Raw genomic sequence first — 21,294 nt, forward strand, 5'->3', positions numbered from 1 at the left:
GCAGCAATAATTTCTCCTCACTCACTGATTCCTTTCTTGTTATGAAACTTCCCCATGGGACATCCCTGTGATATTCAATCTTTTCAACAGGCAGCGGGAGAACTGGCCTCCCTCTGCCTCTTTCTCTCGCTCTCCCTCTCTCTCTCTATCCCTCTCGCTATCCCTCCCCCTCCCTCTCTCCCTCGCTCTATCTTCCTCTCTCACTCTCCCTCTCCCCCTCGCTCTCCCTTCCTATCTCTCTCCCTCTATCTCGCTCTCTCCCCCTCTATCTCTCCCTCTCTATCCCTCTCCCTCTTGCTCTCTATCTCCCTATCCCTCCCTCTACTCTGAAAAGCAGGGAGAGAGGACCTCACCTCAGAACTCATTTTAGTGTGGAAGCAAGTCATCCTTGACACTGGGGGACTGCCTAAGGCAGATAGACCCCCCCCTCTCTATCTCTCTCTTATCCTTCTCCCTTTCTCTCTCTATCTCTCTCTATTCCACTCCCTATCCCTCCCCTCCCTCTCTCTGTCCCTCTCCTTCTCTATCCCTCCCTCGTTCTATCGCTTCCTCTCTCTCCCTTGCTCTATCCCTATCCCTCTTTCTCTCACTCTCTCTATCCCTCCCCCTCCCTCTCCCTCGTCCTATCCTTCTCTCCATTTCTTTTTCTATCCTCCCTTTCTCTCTTGAGTTTCTCTGAGTCTCTCTCTCTCTCACTCTCACTATCTCTTTCTCTCTCCCTATGCCATTCTCTCCCTTTCTCTCCTTTTCTGTTTATTTCCCCATCAGTCACTTCTCTCTCTTCCTGTCTCTCTTCCTTCCATCCTTCCCCACTTTCTCTCTCTCTCTCTCTGTGCTTCTCCCTCTCCTGGCCTCTCTCTGTCCCTCTCTCTCTGTTTCGTGTTCTCTCTCTCTCCCTCCTGCATGCTGCATGTCACGTTGCCCTCTCCGTTCACACTGCTGCCAAATGCAGAGTTTCCAAGAACTGAATTCCCTGCGGAGCCGTGTTTACAGTAAACCACAGATGTATGTGTGAATTGGCACTGCACCTCGGCCTGTGAGTAACTGGTAAAATAATGGGACTAAAGGCGGACAAGTCCCCTGGACCTGATGGCCTGCATCCTAGGGTCTTAAAAGAAGTGTCTGCAGAGATAGTGGATGCATTGGTTGTAATCTACCAAAATTCCCTGGATTCTGGGGAGGTCCCAGCGGATTGGGAAACCGCAAATGTAACACCCTTATTTAAGAAAGGAGGTAGACAAAAAAACAGGAAACTATAGACCAGTTAGCCTAACATCTGTCGTTGGGAAAATGCTGGAGTCCATTATTAAGACAGCAGTAGCAGGACATTTGGAAAAGCATAATTCAATCAAGCAGAGTCAGCATGGTTTTATGAAAGGGAAATCATGTTTGACAAATTTGCTGGAGTTCTTTGAGGATGTAACGAGCAGGGTGGATAAGGGGGAACCAGTGGATGTGGTGTATTTGGATTTCCAGAAGGCATTCGATAAGGTGCCACATAAAAGGTTACTACACAAGATAAAAGTTCACGGGGTTGGGGGTAATCTATTAGCATGGATAGAGGATTTTCTAACTAACAGAAAACAGGGAGTCGGGATAAATGGGTCATTTTCCGGTTGGCAAACAGTAACTAGTGTGGTGCCACAGGGATCGGTGCTGGGTCCTCAACTATTTACAATTTATATTAATAACTTGGATGAAGCGACCGAGTGTAATTTAGCCAAGTTTGCTGATGATATAAAGATAGGTGGGAAAGCAAATTGTGAGGAGGACACAAAAAATCGAAAAGGGATGTGGGTAAAAATTTGGCAGATGGAGTATAATGTGTGAAAATATGACGTTATCCACTTTGACAGAAAAAATAGAAAAGCAAATTATAATTTAAAGGGAGAAAAATTGCAAAGTGCTGCAGTACAGAGGGACCTGGGGGTCCTTTTGCGTGAAACACAAAAAGTTAGTATGCAGGTACAGCAAGTAATCAGGAAGGCAAATGGAATGTTGGCCTTTATTGCAAGGGGGATGGAGTATAAAAGCAGAGAAGTCCTGCTACAACTGTACAGGGTATTGGTGAGGCCACACCTGGAGTACTGCGCACAGTTTGGTCTCCGTATTTAAGGAAGGATATACTTGCATTGGAGGCCATTCAGAGAAGGTTCACTAGGTTGATTCCGGAAATGAGGGGGTTGCCTTATGAGGATAGGTTGAGTAGGTTGGGTCAATACACATTGGAGTTCAGAAGAATGAGAGGTGATCTTATTGAAACATATACGATAATGAGGGGGCTCGACAAGGTGGATGCAGAGAGGATATTTCCACTCAGAAAACTAGAACTAGGGGACATAGTTTCAAAATAAGGGACCGCACATTTAAAACTGAGATGAGGAGGAATTTCTTCTTTCAGAGGGTGGTAAATCTATGCAATTCTCTGCCCCAGAGAGCTGTGGAGACTGGGCCATTGAATATATTTAAGGTGGAGGTAGACAGATTTTTGAGCAATAAGGGAATCAAGGGTTATGGGGAGCAGGGGGAAGTGGACCTGAGTCCATGATCAGATCAGCCATGATCTTATTAAATGGCGGAGCAGGCCCAAGGGGCCAGGTGACCTACTCCTGCTCCTATTTCTTCCCTTCTTATGTACCCTGGGTAACTGAATCCCCACCCTCAGGTGTGTGTCTGTCCAGTGACCCCAATCAGACCGGGTTCCTGCTCCTGACCCCTGTCCAGTGACCCCAATTAGACCGGGTTCCTGCTCCTGACCCCTGTCCAGTGACCCCAATCAGACTAGGTTCCTGCTCCTGACCCCTGTCCAGTGACCCCAATCAGACCGGGTTCCTGCTCCTGACCCCTGTCCAGTGACCCCAATTAGACCGGGTTCCTGCTCCTGACCCCTGTCCAGTGAACCCAATCAGACCGGGTTCCTGCTCCTGACCCCTGTCCAGTGACCCCAATCAGACTGGGTTCCTGCTCCTGACCCCTGTCCAGTGACCCCAATCAGACCAGGTTCCTGCTCCTGACCCCTGTCCAGTGACCCCAATCAGTGGATTTTGGGTCAGGACATGAACAGCCTGTGATGCCCTCCATGTTTTAATAGCCTTCCAAGGCTCAATGTCTAGTTGCACGTGTGGATGGTGAACACCATACTCTCTGATGGCTGAGCTCCCACATATTTCTGTCTATATTTGGGTGCGAAATTCCTAAAATACTTCAGGAGAACTTTTTTAGTCAGTATGTAGGAAGCCTAACATGGAAGGGGCGGTTCTGGACTTGGTTTTGGGGAATGAAGCTGGGAAGGGGTATCAGTGTGAGAGTATTTAGGTGCTAGTGATCATAATTCAGTTAGATTTAGGGTAGTTATGGACAAGGATAAGTTTAGACCAGGAATAAAAGTTCTCAATTGGGGGAAAGCCAATTTTACTCAGCTGAGATGGGATTTAGCCAAAGTGGACTGGAAACAGCTACTTGATGGTAAATCAGTGTCAGAGCAGTGGGAGGCATTCAAAGAGGAGATCAGCAGGGTTCAGAGCAAGTATGTTCCCTTAAAGAAAAAGGGTGGGACTAACAAATCTAGAGCCCCCTTGATGTCAAGGAGCATACAGGGTAAGATACAGATAAAAAGGGAGGCTTATGACAGATACCGAGGGCTAAATACTGCAGAAAATCTAGAGTATAGAAAGTGCAGGTAGTATTAAAAAGGAAATTAGGAAAGCAAAGAGAGAGCATGAAAACATTTTGGCAAGTAAAATCAAGAAAAATCCAAAGATGTTAAGACCAAGAGGATAACTAGATAAAGAGTGGGGCCTATTAGAGACCATAAAGGAAATCTGTGTGTGGAGGCGAAAGACATGGGTTTGATTTTTAATGAATACTTTGCATCCATTTTCACAAATGAGAGGGGCGATGCAGACTTTGCAATGAGGGAGGAGGAGTGTGATATATATGACACGTTAAACATAGTGAGAGAGGAAGTATTAAGGGGTTTAGCAGCTTTGAAAGTGGATAAGTCCCCAGGCCCAGATGAAATGTATCCCAGGTTGTTAAGAGAAGTAAAAGAGGAAATAGCAGAGGCTCTGACCATCATTTTCCAGTCCTCTCTGGCTACAGGTGTGGTGCCAGAGGACTGGAGGACTGCTAATGTGGTACTTTTGTTTAAAAAGGGAGAAAGGGATAGACCGAGTAATTACAGACCAGTCAGCCTAACCTCAGTGGTGGGAAAATTATTGGAGAAAATTCTGAAGGACAGGATAAATCTTCATTTAGAACAACATGGATTAATCAGGGACAATCAGCATGGATTTGTTAAGAGAAGATCGTGTCTGATTAACTTGATTGAATTTTTTGAGGAGGTAACAAGGAGGGTCGATGAGGGTAGTGCGTATGATGTAGAGTATATACAGGGCCGTAGTAATACCTGCCCTCCTGTATGGCTCAGAGATGTGGACCATGTACAGTAGACACCTCAAGTCGCTGGAGAAATACCACCAGCGATGGCTCCGCAAGATCCTGCAAATCCCCTGGGAGGACAGACTTTAGTGTCCTCGTCCAGGCCAATATCCCCAGCATTGAAGCACTGACCACACTTGATCAGCTCCGCTGGGCAGGCCACATAGTTTGCATGCCAGACACGAGACTCCCAAAGCAAGCGCTCTACTTGGCACTCGTCCACGGCAAACGAGCCAAAGGTGGGCAGAGGAAACGTTACAGGGACACCCTCAAAGCCTCCCTGATAAAGTGCGACATCCCCACTGACACCTGGGAGTCGTTGCCATAGACTTTCCTAAGTGGAGGAAGTGCATCCGGGAGGGCGCTGAGCACCTCGAGTATCGTCGTCGAGAGCATGCAGAAATCAAGCGCAGGCAGCGGAAGGAGCGTGTGGCAAACCAGTCCCACTCTCCCTTTCCTTCAACGACTATCTGTCCCACCTGTGACAGGGACTGTGGTTCTCGTATTGGACTATACAGCCACCTAAGGACTTATGCTAAGAGTGGAAGCAAGTCTTCCTCGATCCCGAGGAACTGCCTATGATGATGATGATGGATTTTAGCAAAGCTTTTGATAAGGTCCCACATGGCAGACTGGTCACGAAAGTAAAAGCTCATGGGATCCAGGGAAAAGTGGCAAGTTGGATCCAACATTGGCTCAGAGGCAGGAAGCAAAGGGTAATGGTTGGGTTGTTTTCGTGACCGGAAGGATGTTTCCAGTGGGGTTCCACAGGGCTCAGTGCTGGGTCCCTTGCTTTTTGTGGTATATATCAATGAGTTAGACTTGGGTGTGATTAAGAAGTTTGCAGATGATACTAAAATAGGTCGTGTGGTTGATAATGAAGAAGAAAGCTGTGGACTGCAGGAGGATATCAATGAACTGGTCAGGTGGGCAGAACAGTGGCAAATGGAATTCAATTCGGATAAGTGTGAGATAATGCATTTGGGGAGGGCTAACAAGGCAAGGGAATACACATTAAATGGTAGGACACTGAGAAGTGTAGAGGAACAACCACCTTATTTACCTTGCCTGCTACATTTATTAGCCGAGGCATAGTATACAAGAGCAGGGATGTTATGCTTGAACTGTATAAAACACTGGTTAGGCCACAGCTAGAGTACTGTGTGCAGTTATGTTCGCCACATAACAGGAAAGATGTGATTGCACTGGAAAGGGTACAGAAGAGATTTATGAGGATGTTGCCTGGACTGGAGAACTTTAGCTATGACGAAAGACTGGATAGGCTGGGTGTGTTTTCTTTGGAACAGAGAAGGCTGAGGGGAGACCTGATTGAGGGGTATAAAATTATGAGGAGCCTGGATAGAGTAGATAGGAAGGACCTGTTTCTCTTGGCAGAGGGGTCAACAACCAGGGGGCATAAATTTAAAGTAATTGGTAGAAGGATTACAGGGGATTTGAGGGGAAATATCTTCACCCAGAGGGTGGTGGGGGTGTGGAACTCACTGCCTGAAAGGGTGGTAGAGGCAGAAACCCTCACCACATTTAAACAGTACTTGGCTGTGCACTTGAAGTGCTGTAACCTACAGGGCTACGGACCGAGAGCGGGAAAGTGGGATTAGGCTGGATAGCTCTTGGTCGGCCGGCACGGACACGATGGGCCGAAATGGCCTCCTTCCGTGCTGTAAACTTCGATGATATTTAGGGGCGGCACTGGCTCACAGACCCTCACTGCCTGGGACGCAAGCTGGTGACCCACAGACACCCCCTCCCCCCCGGATGTTGGCAGTCCCTCGGGGAACTCCCAGGAGACAGAGACGCAGTGGATGGGCAGTGTTCACCTTAGATGACACGGCGCCTCTTCATTTCAAACAACCTGGCCAGACTTGAAACTGGTGCCATCGCTTCCCACCATCTCTCTTCCACAGCTATTCAAAGAACTTGGCCATGGTCCATCACACGCTTCCACTGGTTTGTGCAGCTGTGTTTCACTCTGGTGTTGGCACTGAGTCTCTCTCGGCTTTCGCTCATGCGGGGACTGTCTTGAACGATCAAGCGGCTGGAGTCCTGAGCCGAGGCTGCTCCCTGCCAAATCCCGCTGGGGTACGATTCCCCACAGAGGCATGGCCACTCCCAGTCCCTGCCCCGAGGGCCACTCCCAGTCCCAGTCCCGAGGCCCACTCCCTGCCCCGAGGGCCACTCCCAGTCCCAGTCCCGAGGCCCACTCCCTGCCCCGAGGGCCACTCCCATTCCCAGTCCCTGCCCCGAGGCCCACTCCCAGTCCCTGCCCCGAGGGCCACTCCCATTCCCAGTCCCTGCCCCGAGGGCCACTCCCAGTCCCTGCCCCGAGGGCCACTCCCAGTCCCTGCCCCGAGGGCCATTCCCAGTCCCTGCCCCGAGGGCCACTCCCAGTCCCTGCCCCGAGGCCCATTCCCAGTCCCTGCCCTGAGGCCCACTCCCAGTCCCTGTCCCGAGGCCCATTCCCATTCCCAGTCCCTGCCCCGAGGGCCACTCCCAGTCCCTGCCCCAAGGCCCATTCCCATTCCCAGTCCCTGCCCCGAGGGCCACTCCCAGTCCCTGCCCCGAAGGCCACTCCCAGTCCCTGCCCCGAGGCCCATTCCCATTCCCAGTCCCTGCCCCGAGGGCCATTCCCAGTCCCTGCCCCGAGGCCCATTCCCATTCCCAGTCCCTGCCCCGAGGGCCACTCCCAGTCCCTGCCCCGAGGCCCATTCCCATTCCCAGTCCCTGCCCCGAGGGTCACTCCCAGTCCCTGCCCCGAGGGCCATTCCCAGTCCCTGCCCCAAAGGCCATTCCCAATCCCTGCCCCGAGGCCCATTCCCAGTCCCTGCCCCGAGGGCCACTCCCAGTCCCTGCCCCGAGGCCCATTCCCAGTCCCTGTCCCGAGGGCCATTCCCAGTCCTTGCCCCGAGGCCCATTCCCAGTCCCTGCCCCAAAGGCCATTCCCAATCCCTGCCCCGAGGCCCATTCCCAGTCCCTGCCCCGAGGGCCACTCCCAGTCCCTGCCCCGAGGCCCATTCCCAGTCCCTGTCCCGAGGGCCATTCCCAGTCCTTGCCCCGAGGCCCATTCCCAGTCCCTGCCCCGAGGCCCATTCCCATTCCCAGTCTCTGCCCCGAGGCCCACTCCCAGTCCCTGTCCCGAGGCCCATTCCCATTCCCAGTCCCTGCCCCGAGGGCCATTCCCAGTCCCTGCCCCGAGGCCCATTCCCTTTCCCAGTCCCTGCCCCAAGGGCCATTCCCAATCCCTGCCCCGAGGCCAATTCCCAGTCCCTGCCCCGAGGCCCATTCCCAGTCCCTGCCCCGAGGCCCATTCCCAGTCCCTGCCCCGAGGCCCATTCCCAGTCCCTGCACCGAGGCCCATTCCCAGTCCCAGTCCCTGCCCCGAGGTCCATTCCCATTCCCAGTCCTTGCCCCGAGGCCCATTCTGGAATCCTTCAGGGCTCTGTACTGGGCTTTCAGTCTTTCACTATATTTACCGATGATTTGGATGAAGGAACAGAGAGCCCTATATCTGAGTTTGCTGATGACACTAAGTTAGGAGGCACAGTGTGGGCCGGAGCAGGAAGTTGCAGAGGGACATTGATAGATTCAGTGAGTGGGCAAAACTGTGGCAGATGCAGTTCAGTGTGGGGAACATAACATAAGAAATAGGAGCAGGAGTCGGCCATACGGCCCCTCGAGCCTGCTCCGCCATTTAATAAGATCATGACTGATCTGATCATGGACTCAGCTCCACTTCCCTGCCCGCTCCTCATAACCCTTCACTCCCTTATCGCTCAAAAATCTGTCTATCTCCACTTTAAATATATTCAATGACCCAGCCTCCACAACTCTCTGCGGCAGAGAATTCCACAGATTTACAACCCTCTGAGAGAAGAAATTCCTCCTCATTGTGAGGTCCTAAGAAAGATCAATCAGAGTATTTTCTACATGGTGAGAAGCTGGGAACTGTGGAGGAGCCGAGAGATTACGGGCCCCAGGTACAGAAATCACTAAAGCCAGTGGATGGGTACAAAAAATAATTCAAAAGGCTCATGGAATGTTGGCCTTTACCTCGGGGTGTGGAATACAAGGGGCTGGAAGTTATGTTCCAGTTGTACAGAGCTCTGGTCAGACCCTGTCTGCAGTAACTGCGCTCAGTCCTGGGCCCCGCCCTCAGGAAGGATATATTGATCTTGGAGTGGGGGGGGCAGCCCAGATTCACCACAATGTATTGGAATTGTCTAGGTTTAGTTATTCCAACACTCTCCTGGCCAGCCTCCCATCCTTCATGCTGCACAAACTTCATCTCATCCAAAACTCTGCTGCTTGTATCCTATGCCATTGGTCTCACTGTGCTCGCTGACCTCCATTGGCTCCTGGTCCCCTGGTGCCTCAAATGTAACAATTCTCATCCTTGTGTTCAAATCCCTCCGTGGCCTCGCTCCTCCCTTGGCTGGGAAGTCTAGAACAAGGGATCACAGTCTCAGGATACGGGGTAGGAAATTTAGGACCGAGATGAGGAGTCATTTCTTCACTCAGAGGGTGGTGAACCTGTGGAATTCTCTACCACAGAAGGCTGTGGAGGCCAAGTCACTGAATATATTTAAGAGGGGGATAGATAGATTTCTAGACACAAAAAACATCAAGGAGTATGGGGAAAATGCGGGAATATGGTGTTGAGATAGAGGATCAGCCATGATCATATTGAATGGTGGTGCTGACTCGAGGGGCCGAATGGCCTACTACTGCTCCTATTGTCTATGTTTGTATGTAACCTCCTCCAGCCCCACAACCTTCTCCCTATAAACCCTCTGTTCCTCTAACCCCAACATTTCCTTTTGTTCCACCATTGGTGGCCGTGCCTTCAGCCTCTGAGGTCCCAAGCTCTGGAATTCCCTCCCTAAACCTCTTGCCCCTCCCCTCTTCTTCTTTTTCCTTAAGATTTTGTTCCCTCCTCCCAATTTCTGATGCTCGCCGCCCATTTCCCTCATCCAAGATCCACGGGACTTTTTCCCACAGCGTCAGCCGTGGCTCAGTGGTAGCACTCTCTCTCTCTCTCTCTCTCTCTCTCTCTCGCCTCTCAGTCAGAAGGTTGTGGCTTCAAGTCCCACTCCAGAGACTTGAGACCAAAATCCTGGCTGGCACTCCAGTGCACTACTGAGGGAGCACTGTACTGTCAGAGGGGCGGTACTGAGGGAGTGCTGCACTGTCGGAGGGGCAGTACTGAGGGAGTGCTGCACTGTCAGAGGGGCACTACTGAGGGAGCGCCGCACTGTCGGAGGGGCACTACTGAGGGAGCGCTGCACTGTCAGAGGGGCAGTACTGAGGGAGCGCTGCACTGTCGGAGGGGCAGTACTGAGGGAGCGCTGCACTGTCGGAGGGGCAGTACTGAGGGAGCGCTGCACTGTCGGAGGGGCGGTACTGAGGGAGTGCGGCACTGTCGGAGGGGCAGTACTGAGGGAGCGCTGCACTGTCAGAGGGGCAGTACTGAGGGAGCGCTGCACTGTCGGAGGGGCAGTACTGAGGGAGTGCTGCACTGTCGGAGGGGCGGTACTGAGGGAGTGCTGCACTGTCGGAGGGGCGGGACTGAGGGAGCGCTGCACTGTCGGAGGGGCGGGACTGAGGGAGCGCCGCACTGTCAGAGGGGCGGTACTGAGGGAGCGCTGCACTGTTGGAGGGGCAGTACTGAGGGAGCGCCGCACTGTCGGAGGGATCTATCGGATGAGACGTTAAACCGAGACTCCATCTGCTCTCTCAGGTGGGCGTAAAAGATCCCACAGCACTATTTTGAAGAAAATTAGGGAGCTATCCCCGGTGTCCTGGAGCCAATATTTATCCCTCAACCCACATCACTAAAACAGATTATCTGGTCATTATCACATTGCTGTTTGTGGGAGCTTACTGTGCGCAAATTGCCTGCTGTGTTTCCCACATTACAACAGTGACCACACTCCAAAAGTACTTCATTGGCTGTAAAGCGCTTTGAGAGGTCCTGAGACCGTGAAAGGCGCTATATAAATGCACTTGTAAAAGATCCCACGGCACTATTTCGAAGTGGAGTAGGGGAGTTATCCCCAGTGTCCTGGGTCAAATATTTATTCCTCAAAACAACATCACTAAAAATGTGCAGATGATCCAAGCATTACCACATTGCAAATTGGCTGCCACCTTTCCTACATTACAAGAGTAACTACACTTCAAAAGCACCTCATTGGCTGTAAAGTGCTTTCTGACAACCTGAGGTGGTGAAGGGCGCTATATAAATGCAAATGGAAAGTGAACCAGAGGCGACATGAGGAAAAATGTCTTTACACAGTGAGTTGTGATCTGAACGCGCTGCCTGAAAGGGCGGTGGGAGCAGATTCAACAGTAACTTTCAAAATGGAACTGGATAAATACTTGAAGGGAACAAATTATAGGGCTGTGAGGAAAGGGCTGGGGAGCGGGGATAATTGGAGAGCTCTTAATCAGAGTGTGAGGAGAGAGGGTGTGAGGGTGGAGGGAGGGATGGAGTGAGGGTGGAGGGAGGTAGGGTGTGAGGAGGGAGGGAGGGTGTGAGGGAGGACGGAGGGAGGGAGCGTGTGAGGAGGGAGTGAGGGGTTGCGGAAGGAGAGAGGGAGCGTGTGAGGCGGTAGAGATGGAGGGTGTGAGGGGGTAGGGACAGAGGGTGTGAGGACAGAGGGAAGGAGGGGGTGGCGACGGAGGGAGGGAGGATGTGACGGAAGGAGTGAGGATGGAGGGAGGGCGGGTGTGAGGAGAGAGGGAGTGAGGGCAGAGGGATGGAGTGAGGGTGGAGGGAGGGAGGGTGTGAGGATGAGGGAGGGAGTGAGGATGAGAGAGGGAGGGAGGTGTGAGCGAGGGAGTGAGGGAGGGAGGGTGTGAGGATGAGGGTGTGAGCGAGGATGGAGGAAAGGAGGGTGGGTGTGAACAAGGGAGTGAGGGAGTGAGTGAGGGCGGAGGGAGGGAGGGAGGGTGTGAGGAAGGAGAGTATGGGGAGGGAGTGAGGAAGGGAGGGAGGGTGTGAAGGAGGGAGGACGGAGGGTGGTAGGGTGTGAGGAGGGAATGAGGGTGGGTACGAGGGGATAAGGACAGAGGGTATGAGGACAGATGGAGGGAGGGCGTGGGGATGGAGGGAGGGTATGAGGAGGGAGGGAGGTAGGACAGAGGAAGGGAGGGAGTGAGGGCGGAGGGAGGGAAAGTGTGAGGGCGCAGGGAGGGAGTGAGAGCGGATGGAGGGGAGGAGTGAGGGAGGGTGTGAGGAGGGAGGGAGGGTGTGAAGAGTGAAGGAGGGAGGAAACATAGAAACATAGAAAATAGGTGCAGGAGTAGGCCATTCGGCCCTTCGAGCCTGCACCACCATTCAATAAGATCATGGCTGAACATTCCCTCAGTACCCCTTTCCTGCTTTCTCTCCATACCCCTTGATCCCCTTAACCGTAAGGGCCATATCTAACTCCCTCTTGAATATATCCAATGAACTGGCATCAACAACTCTCTGCGGCAGGGAATTCCACAGGTTAACAACTCTCTGAGTGAAGAAGTTTCTCCTCATCTCAGTCCTAAATGGCCTACCCCTTATCCTAAGACTATGTCCCCTGGTTCTGGACTTCCCCAACATCGGGAACATTCTTCCTACATCTAACCTGTCCAGTCCCATCAGAATCTTATACGCTTCGATGAGATCCCCTCTCATCCTTCTAAACTCCAGTGAATAAAGGCCCAGTTGATCCAGTCTCTCCTCATATGACAGTCCAGCCATCCCTGGAATCAGGCTGGTGAACCTTCGCTGCACTCCCTCAATAGCAAGAACATCCTTCCTCAGATTAGGAGACCAAAACTGAACACAATATTCCAGGTGAGGCCTCACTAAGGCCCTGTACAACTGCAGTAAGACCTCCCTGCTCCTATACTCAAATCCTCTAGCTATGAAAGCCAACGTACCATTTGCCTTCTTCACCGCCTGCTTTACCTGCATGCCAACTTTCAGTGACTGATGTACCATGACACCCAGGTCTCGTTGCACCTCCCTTTTCCTAATCTGCCACCATTCAGATAATATTCTGCCTTCGTGTTTTTACCCCCAAAATGGATAACCTCACATTTATGCACATTATACTGCATCTGCCATGCATTTGCCCACTCACCTAACCTGTCCAAGTCACCCTGCAGCCTCTTAGCGTCCTCCTCACAGCTCACACCGCCACCCAGTTTAGTGTCATCCGCAAACTTGGAGATATTACACTCAATTCCTTCATCTAAATCGTTAATGTATATTGTAAAGACCTGGGGTCCCAGCACTGAGCCCTGCGGCACTCCACTAGTCACTGCCTGCCATTCTGAAAAGGACCCGTTGATCCCGACTCTCTGCTTCCTGTCTGCCAACCAGTTCTCTATCCACGTCAATACATTACCCCCAATACCATGTGCTTTGATTTTGCACACCAATCTCTTGTATGGGACCTTGTCAAAAGCCTTTTGAAAGTCCAAATACACCACATCCACTGGTTCTCCTTTGTCCACTCTACTAGTTACATCCTCAAAAAATTCCAGAAGATTCATCAAGCATGATTTCCTTTTCATAAATCCATGCTGACTTGGTCCGATCCTGTCACTGCTTTCCAAATGCGCTGCTATTTCATCTTTAATAATTGACTCTAACATTTTCCCCACTACTGATGTCAGGCTAATCAGTCTATAATTACCCGTTTTCTCTCTCCCTCCTTTTTTAAACAGTGGTGTTACATTAGCTACCCTCCAGTCCATAGGAACTGATCCAGAGTCGATAGACTGTTGGATCACCAATGCATCCACTATTTCTAGGGCTACTTCCTTAAGTGCTCTGGGATGCAGACTATCAGGCCCCGGGGATTTATCGGCCTTCAATCTCATCAATTTCCCTAACACAATTTCCCGCCTAATAAGGATACCCTTCAGTTCCTCCTTCTCACTAGACCCTCGGTCCCCTAGTACGTCCGGAAGGTTATTTGTGTCTTCCTTCGTGAAGACAGAACCGAAGTATTTGTTCAATTGGTCTGCCCTTTCTTTGTTCCCCATTATAAATTCACCTGAATCCGACTGCAAGGGACCTGCGTTTGTCTTCACTAATCTTTTTCTCTTCACATATTTATCAAAGCTTTTGCAGTCAGTTTTTATGTTCCCTGCAAGCTTCCTCTCGAACTCTATTTTCCCTCTCTTAATTAAACCCTTAGTCCTCCTCTGTTTAATTCTAAATTTCTCCCAGTCCTCAGGTATGTTGCTTTTTCTAGTCAATTTATATGCCTCTTCCTTGGCTTTAACAGTATCCTTAATTTCCCTTGTTAGCCACGGTTGAGCCACCTTCCCCATTTTATTTTTACTCCAGACAGGGATGTACAATTGTTGAAATTCATCCATGTGAACTTTAAATGTTTGCCATTGCCTATCCACCGTCAACCCTTTAAGTATCACTCGCCAGTCTATTCTAGCCAATTCACACCTCATACCGTCGAAGTTACCTTTCCTTAAGTTTAGGACCCTAGTTTCCAAATTAACTGTGTCATCTCCATCTTAATAAGGAATTCTACCATATTATGGTCACTCTTCCCCAAGTGGCCTCGCACAACAAGATTGCTAATTAGTCCCTTCTCATTACACATCACCAGTCTAGGATGGCCAGCCCTCTAGTTGGTTCCTCGACATAGTGGTCTAGAAAACCATCCCTAATACACTTCAGGAAATCCTCCTCCACCACATTGCTACCAGTTTGGTTAGCCCAATCAAAGGGAGGGAGGGATGGAGGGTGTGACGAGGGAGGGTGTGAAGGGGGAGGGAGGGTTGGGGACGGACGGAGGGAGGGAGGGAGAGAGAGGGTGGGGACGGAGGGAGGAAAGGTGTGAGGGGGTGGGGACGGAGGGAGGGAGGATGTGAGGGGGTGGGGACGAAAGGGGGGAGGGAGGGGGTGGAGATGGAGCGAGGAAAGATGTGAGGGGGTGGGGATGGAGGGAGGGAGGATGTGAAGGGGTGGGGATGGACGGAGGGTGTGAGGGGGTGGGGACGGAGGGTGTGAGGGGGTGGGGACGGAGGGAGGGAGAGTGTGAGGGGGTTGGGATGGAGGGAGGGGTTGGGGACGGAGGGTGTGAGGGGGTGGGGACGGAGAGAGGGAGATTGTGAGGAGGTGGGGATGGAAGGGGAGAGGGAGGGGGTGCGGACAGAGGGAGGGAGGTTGTGAGGGAGCAGTACCCATGGGTGGACTGAGCTCGCGTGACGCTGGTTTTGTGACGTTTTTTTCCACAGGCGGTTAAGGAGGCGGAGAGCGAGCAAAACCAGAGGCAAGAGTTCTGGTGCAAGGTAATTGGGGGAGGCGGGGAATGGTTGGTCATTCTCCTCCCCCCACACACCCCGCCCGCCCGGCTCTGGAACAATTGTACTGCCGTGGAGCAAGGATGTTTGGACCGCCCAGGCTGGGACTCCCGACTCCCGTTGGCTCAGTGATGTGGCAGCTCCCGCCCCTCACTCACTGAGAGCAGCTGCAGAAAATGCCAATGTTGGCCTCAGACCACCTGGTTACATTTGGAATTTCGACGCCCCTCCCGCATGCTAATATCTCTACAGACATACTTCACTTTGTACCTAACCCGTGCTGTACCTGCCCTGGGAGTGTTTGATGGGACAGTGTAGAGGGAGCTTTACTCTATCTAACCCGTGCTGTACCTGCCCTGGGAGTGTTTGATGGGACAGTGTAGAGGGAGCTTTACTCTGTATCTAACCCCGTGCTGTACCTGCCCTGGGAATGTTTGATGGGACAGTGTAGAGGGAGCTTTACTCTGTATCTAATCTGTGCTGTACCTGCCCTGGGAGTGTTTGATGGGACAGTGTAGAGGGAGCTTTACTCTGTATCTAACCCGTGCTGTACCTGCCCTGGGAGTGTTTGATGGGACAGTATAGAGGGAGCTTTACTCTGTATCTAACCTCGTGCTGTACCTGCCCTGGGAGTGTTTGATGGGACAGTGTAGAGCGAGCTTTACTCTGTATCTAACCCATGCTGTACCTGCCTATGATATATTCACAGAGCACAGCACACAATGCTTCCTAACATGGCAGGCAGCTCTCTCGGAAGTCTCCGGAAATCTGCCGGTTCTGTTTATTATTAACCCTGTACTTGCAGTACACAATACGTCCAGATCCACAGTGTGGAGCTACAAACATTACAAGCTTACAGACATTACACTTCTCCATCCTTAATGAAGAAGCCATCATAATAAACATCATACATAACCTTTATGTTTATACATAACACAGGATATAAACTTATTTATTTTCGATATTTACAAATTTAACTTTACCACTTGTTTTCTGTTTCGAAGAGGATTCCTTCGCTCTCGAACAGAACCTTCCAAACCTGGTGTCGAATCTAAACTCATTCGAGGCTCATCCTGCTGAACGTTTTCCTCCACGGAATTTCCTTGATTTTCATTTGAACTCACTCTAACTTCAGGCTCTTTGTTTTCCTGACTCGGACTCAGACTTTCATTCTGATTCTCTCCTGGATTTGTTTCCAGTACATTGGATTTAGGATTTGCTACTGGTGTATCAAAACTATCTGGTGAGTCAGAAATAATTGAATCATTCCCACCTTCAACTCCTTCCATGTCTGTAGGTAAAATATGATCAATATGAACAAACCTAACCTGTCCATTATCAAACATCTTTACCAAATATGTGCGAGGACCATATATCTTCACCACTCTTCCTGGTAACCACTTTAACCATTTATGGTGATGGTTCTTCACTCTCACCTTCTGGTTTAATTTTACACTTCTTGAATGCTGTATCGCATTTATTTGACCAACTCCAATGGACCTGTTTTTTCAAAAGTTCATTCAGTGGATGTAACACTGTAGCCAAATTTGGTAGGAACTTCCCATAATAGTTCAAAAGACCCAAGAATGAACGAAGTTCAGTGACATTCCTGGAAGTGGGTGCATTTCTGATCACATCCAATTTTTTCATGGTTGGATGTAAACCATCTTTGTCTACTCTGTACCCTAAGTACTCTACTGAGTTTTTAAATAACTCACACTTACGAGCAGACACTCGTACTCTGTGCTTCTCTAGCCGTTTGAGGACTTCATTCAATATGTTATTATGAATTTGCCTATTTGGTGATGAAATTAGTATGTCATCCAAATAACATACTACCCCTTCAATACCTTGCAAAATCTGGATCATCACCCCTTGGAATATGGCAGGGGCGGAAGACACTCCAAACGGTAGCCTATTAAATTGATATAGGCTTAGATGAGTGTTTATAGTCAAACATGACTTGGACTCCTCATCTAGTTCAAGCTGTAAGTAGGCATTTGTAAGATCCAGTTTTGAGAAGATCTGACCACCTGTCAGTGTTGTGAACAAATCTTCTACATTCGGCAATGTATTGGGGGCATTACCCTCTAGAACCTGGTTTACGGTTACTTTATAATCACCACACAATCTTATCTTACCATTGGACTTAGGTACAACAACAATGGGTGTAGCCCAATTACATCGATCTATCTTACAAATAATGTTCTTTTGAGTTCTTGCCCAACTTTCTCCTTGAGTGCATATGGTACGGAACGTTGCTTGTAGTAAACCGATCTAGCGTCCTTCTGTACCCTGACATCGCCTTGAAGCCTTGGATCGGACTGCCCGTTTCACAGAGCACCTTTGGATACTTCTTGATAACCTCATCCGTTGATGAAAATCTCGCTTCCACACAGAAAATCTTACTCCAATCCAGCTTCAGTGAGCTCAACCAATGTCTTCCTAGTAAGGCAGACTTGTGTCCTTTCACTACTATTAGAGGCAAGTTCTGAAATTGATCTTTATATTTCACCGGTATGGTGATACGACCTACCACAGGAATTTTCTCTCCCGAGTAGCCTCACAGCTCTATCTTGGATTTCTCCAGTTGGAAATCACGCAATTTGTCGAGGTATAGTAACTCCGGTACTACACTCACAGAGGCACCCGTGTCAATTTCCATTGGTATCTTGAATCCTATGTGGATTTTGATGCTTTCCGAAACACTGTCCGTTAACCTCGTGCTCCTGATGACGTGTGACTCTAACATCTCCTCGTCCTGTTGTTGTTCTTCCATGCTATGTTGTCTCTTGGGCTTTCTACTCATAGCTTTGAACGCTGGACTCATAGCTTTGGAAACTGGTTTACCCTTCAGTCGACATGCCTTTGCAAGATGCTCGGTCTTTCTGCAGAAGAAACACTCTGCCTTCACGTATGGACAACTTTGATCAATGTGTTGTCCCAGGCACCGATAGCACGACTTCGACGTTCTGTGAGAATTTCCAGTTTCTGAGACTTTAGGCCATGCCCATCTTTTACCTTGAACCTGCAGGTGATTTACCTCGGTTGACTGATGACCGTAATTATTATTTAATTCTCGGGAATATTGTTCGGCCATGCCCATCGACCTCGCTGTCTGACAAGCAGTCTGAAAAGTCAAGTCATCCATCGTCAATAACTTCCTTCTGATCGCATCATTTTTCACCCCACAAACAAACCGATCCCGTCATGCTCGGTTTTGAAAGTTTCCAAAATTACAGTGCATCGATAGCTTTTTTAATGCTACGATGTAATCACTGATACTTTCATCAGCCTTTTGATTCCGAATCCCGAAACGATAGCTTTCAGCAATTTCTAACGGTTTGGGGTTATAGTGCTGCTCCAGCTTCGTTAAAATCTCTTTAAGCGTTGTGTCCTTTGGCTCGTCAGGCACAAACAGATTTACAAGGGTTTCATATAATGCAAGACCTGCCTCCGATAAGAAGATCACTTTCTTACGTTCCAACACAGCCCGGTTCTGGACTGCATTGTCTGGAACTTCGATTATGTAATTTGCAATGAAATACAATTCTAGCCGATCCACATACGCTTTAAAACGTTCCCAGTCGTGTCTATATTCACCCAAATACTCCAATATACCTGCCATTTTAATCTCTAGCTGGTCACATCGTGTGCTGTATTTTATCTCGGATTTTGTAGCTTTTTTCCAAAGACAGAAACTTCTAAAGTCTCTCTGTCGGCCGGCTGAATCCTTCACCAACAAAATTTAAGCTTTAAATCATCCGAAAAATCCCATCTCAGTCACCAAATGTGATATATTCACAGAGCACAGCACACACAGCTTCCTAACATGGCAGGCAGCTCTCTCGGAAATCTCCGTAAATCTGCCTGAACTGTTTATTATTAACCCTGCACTTGCAGTACACAATACGTCCACATCCACAGTGTGGAGCTACAAACATTACAAGCTTACAGACATTACACTGCTCTGGGAGTGTTTGATGGGACAGTGTAGAGGGAGTTTTACTCTGTATCTATCCCGTGCTGTACCTGCCCTGGGAGTGTTTGATGGGACAGTGTAAAGGGAGTTTTACTCTGTATCTATCCCGTGCTGTACCTGCCCTGGGAGTGTTTGATGGGACAGTGTAGAGGGAGCTTTACTCTGTATCTAACCCCGTGCTGTACCTGCCCTGAGAGTGTTTGATGGGACAGTGTAGAGGGAGCTTTACTCTGTATCTAACCCCGTGCTGTACCTGCCCTGGGATTGTTTGATGGGACAGTGTAGAGGGAGCTTTACTCTGTATCTATCCCGTGCTGTACCTGCCCTGAGAGTGTTTGATGGGACAGTGTAGAGGGAGCTTTACTCTGTATCTATCCCGTGCTGTACCTGCCCTGGGAGTGTTTGATGGGACAGTGTAGAGGGAGCTTTACTCTGTATCTATCCCGTGCTGTACCTGCCCTGAGAGTGTTTGATGGGACAGTGTAGAGGGAGCTTTACTCTGTATCTGACCCGTGCTGTACCTGCCCTGGGAGTGTTTGATGGGACAGTGTAGAGGGAGCTTTACTCTGTATCTGACCCGTGCTGTACCTGCCCTGGGAGTGTTTGATGGGACAGTGGTGAATGGAATGTTGATACAAATGCCCTGATTGCCCGCAGTAACAGAAGCCTTGCAATGGTCCATTTACCGTGCCCTCCAGGCTAAAGTTATGGAAGATCTCCCTTGAATTTATCCATGACATTCCCAGAATGGAAAGAGTTCTGTTCTCTAGCCCAAACATCACTGATCATGAGGAGCACGAAATTCCCAATGAAAAAAACCAGCCAATAACGTTCGCTGCTTGCAGAGTCCATGCCTGTGCGGTCTGACCAGACTTACCCCTCGATGCTGACTGTCCCTCTGAGTGTTAGTCCCATGTATGGCTGGAGGGTCAATTCACGGCCTGGGGGCTGCGCTCACTCCGCCCTCTAATTGGTCAGTGAAGCGATGTGAGGCAGAGCTCTGTCGGAGCATGCCCTAATTCAGGCCTGCCTGGCTGCACTGTGACCCCTGCCCAGGTCAGTCCGCCCTCCAGCCACTGCCCAGCAGCATCTCTGCACCCATCCCATAACATGCATGTTTAACAAAGCTTCCTCCCGAGCCGGACCCTGGCCCATTCTGCGGAATGGCTGAGGGAGAACTGCCTCCTAATCTGACGGCAAACGCTTACCTCAGTTCCCTCCCGCCTACAGTGGACTGAGGGTCATCTAATCAATTGAAACGGTTCAGGCCTGGGTGCCAGATAAGACACTGTCCTGTCACACCCTTGGCCAGCGGGGACGGTAGCATTGTGGTTACTGGAACAGTGATCCCGAGGCCCATATTAATGATCCAGAGACATGAGTTCAAATCCCACCACTACAGCCAGGGAATTTAAATTCAGTTAATTAAATAAAATCTGGAATATTTAAAAAAAAACTTAATACCAATATTGGTGACCATGAAATTATCGTGTTGTCGTAAAAACCCACCTGGTTCACTAATGCCCTTTCAGGAAGGAAATCTGCCACCCTTACCCGGTCTGGCCGATATGTGATTCGAGACCCACAGCAGTGTGGTTAACTCTTAACTGCCCTCTGAAATGGCAGCGCAACTCCACCTTCTTGAGGGTAATTAGGGATGGGCAATAAATGCCAGCCTTGGCCCACATTCCATTAACGAATAAAAAAAACTTTCCTTTCACACTCTGGGACACTAGGTCACACACTGACATTTCACACTCTGGGACAGTGGGTCACACACTGACCTTTCACACTCTGGGACAGTGGGTCACACACTGACCTTTCACACTCTGGGACACTGGGTCACACACTGACCTTTCACACTCTGGGACAGTGGGTCACACACTGACCTTTCACACTCTGGGACAGTGGGTCACACACTGACCTTTCACACTCTGGGACAGTGGGTCACACACTGACCTTTCACACTCTGGGACAGTGGGTCACACACTGACCTTTCACACTCTGGGACACTGGGTCACACACTGACCTTTCACACTCTGGGACAGTGGGTCACACACTGACCTTTCACACTCTGGGACAGTGGGTCACACACTGACCTTTCACACTCTGGGACAGTGGGTCACACGCTGACCTTTCACACTCTGGGACAGTGGGTCACACACTGATCTTTCACACTCTGGGACAGTGGGTCACACACTGACCTTTCACACTCTGGGACAGTGGGTCACACACTGACCTTTCACACTCTGGGACAGTGGGTCACACACTGACCTTTCACACTCTGGGATAGTGGGTCACACACTGACCTTTCACACTCTGGGACACTGGGTCACACACTGACCTTTCACACTCTGGGACAGTGGGTCACACACTGACCTTTCACACTCTGGGACAGTGGGTCACACGCTGACCTTTCACACTCTGGGACAGTGGGTCACACACTGATCTTTCACACTCTGGGACAGTGGGTCACACACTGACCTTTCACACTCTGGGACAGTGGGTCACACACTGACCTTTCACACTCTGGGACA

At 50.1% G+C, this 21,294-nt stretch overlaps 1 protein-coding gene across 3 annotated transcripts in view; it reads left to right on the forward strand.

Annotated features, from left to right (window-relative positions):
- The window catches only part of LOC139235573 (lysyl oxidase homolog 3B-like), a 178,515-nt gene that overhangs the window by 40,473 nt on the left and 116,748 nt on the right, over positions 1–21,294 (forward strand). For 2 of the 3 annotated variants that reach the window (XM_070866617.1, XM_070866620.1), the window contains exon 5: positions 14,710–14,763. The exons of the other annotated variant lie outside the window; for it this stretch is intronic. In XM_070866617.1, coding sequence (XP_070722718.1) covers positions 14,710–14,763 — 54 coding nt within the window. The remainder of the gene's footprint in view (positions 1–14,709; positions 14,764–21,294) is intronic. 3 annotated transcript variants of the gene reach the window in all.

This window comes from Pristiophorus japonicus, chromosome 2, assembly GCF_044704955.1.
Source record: "Pristiophorus japonicus isolate sPriJap1 chromosome 2, sPriJap1.hap1, whole genome shotgun sequence".
Classification (NCBI taxonomy): domain Eukaryota; kingdom Metazoa; phylum Chordata; class Chondrichthyes; family Pristiophoridae; genus Pristiophorus; species Pristiophorus japonicus.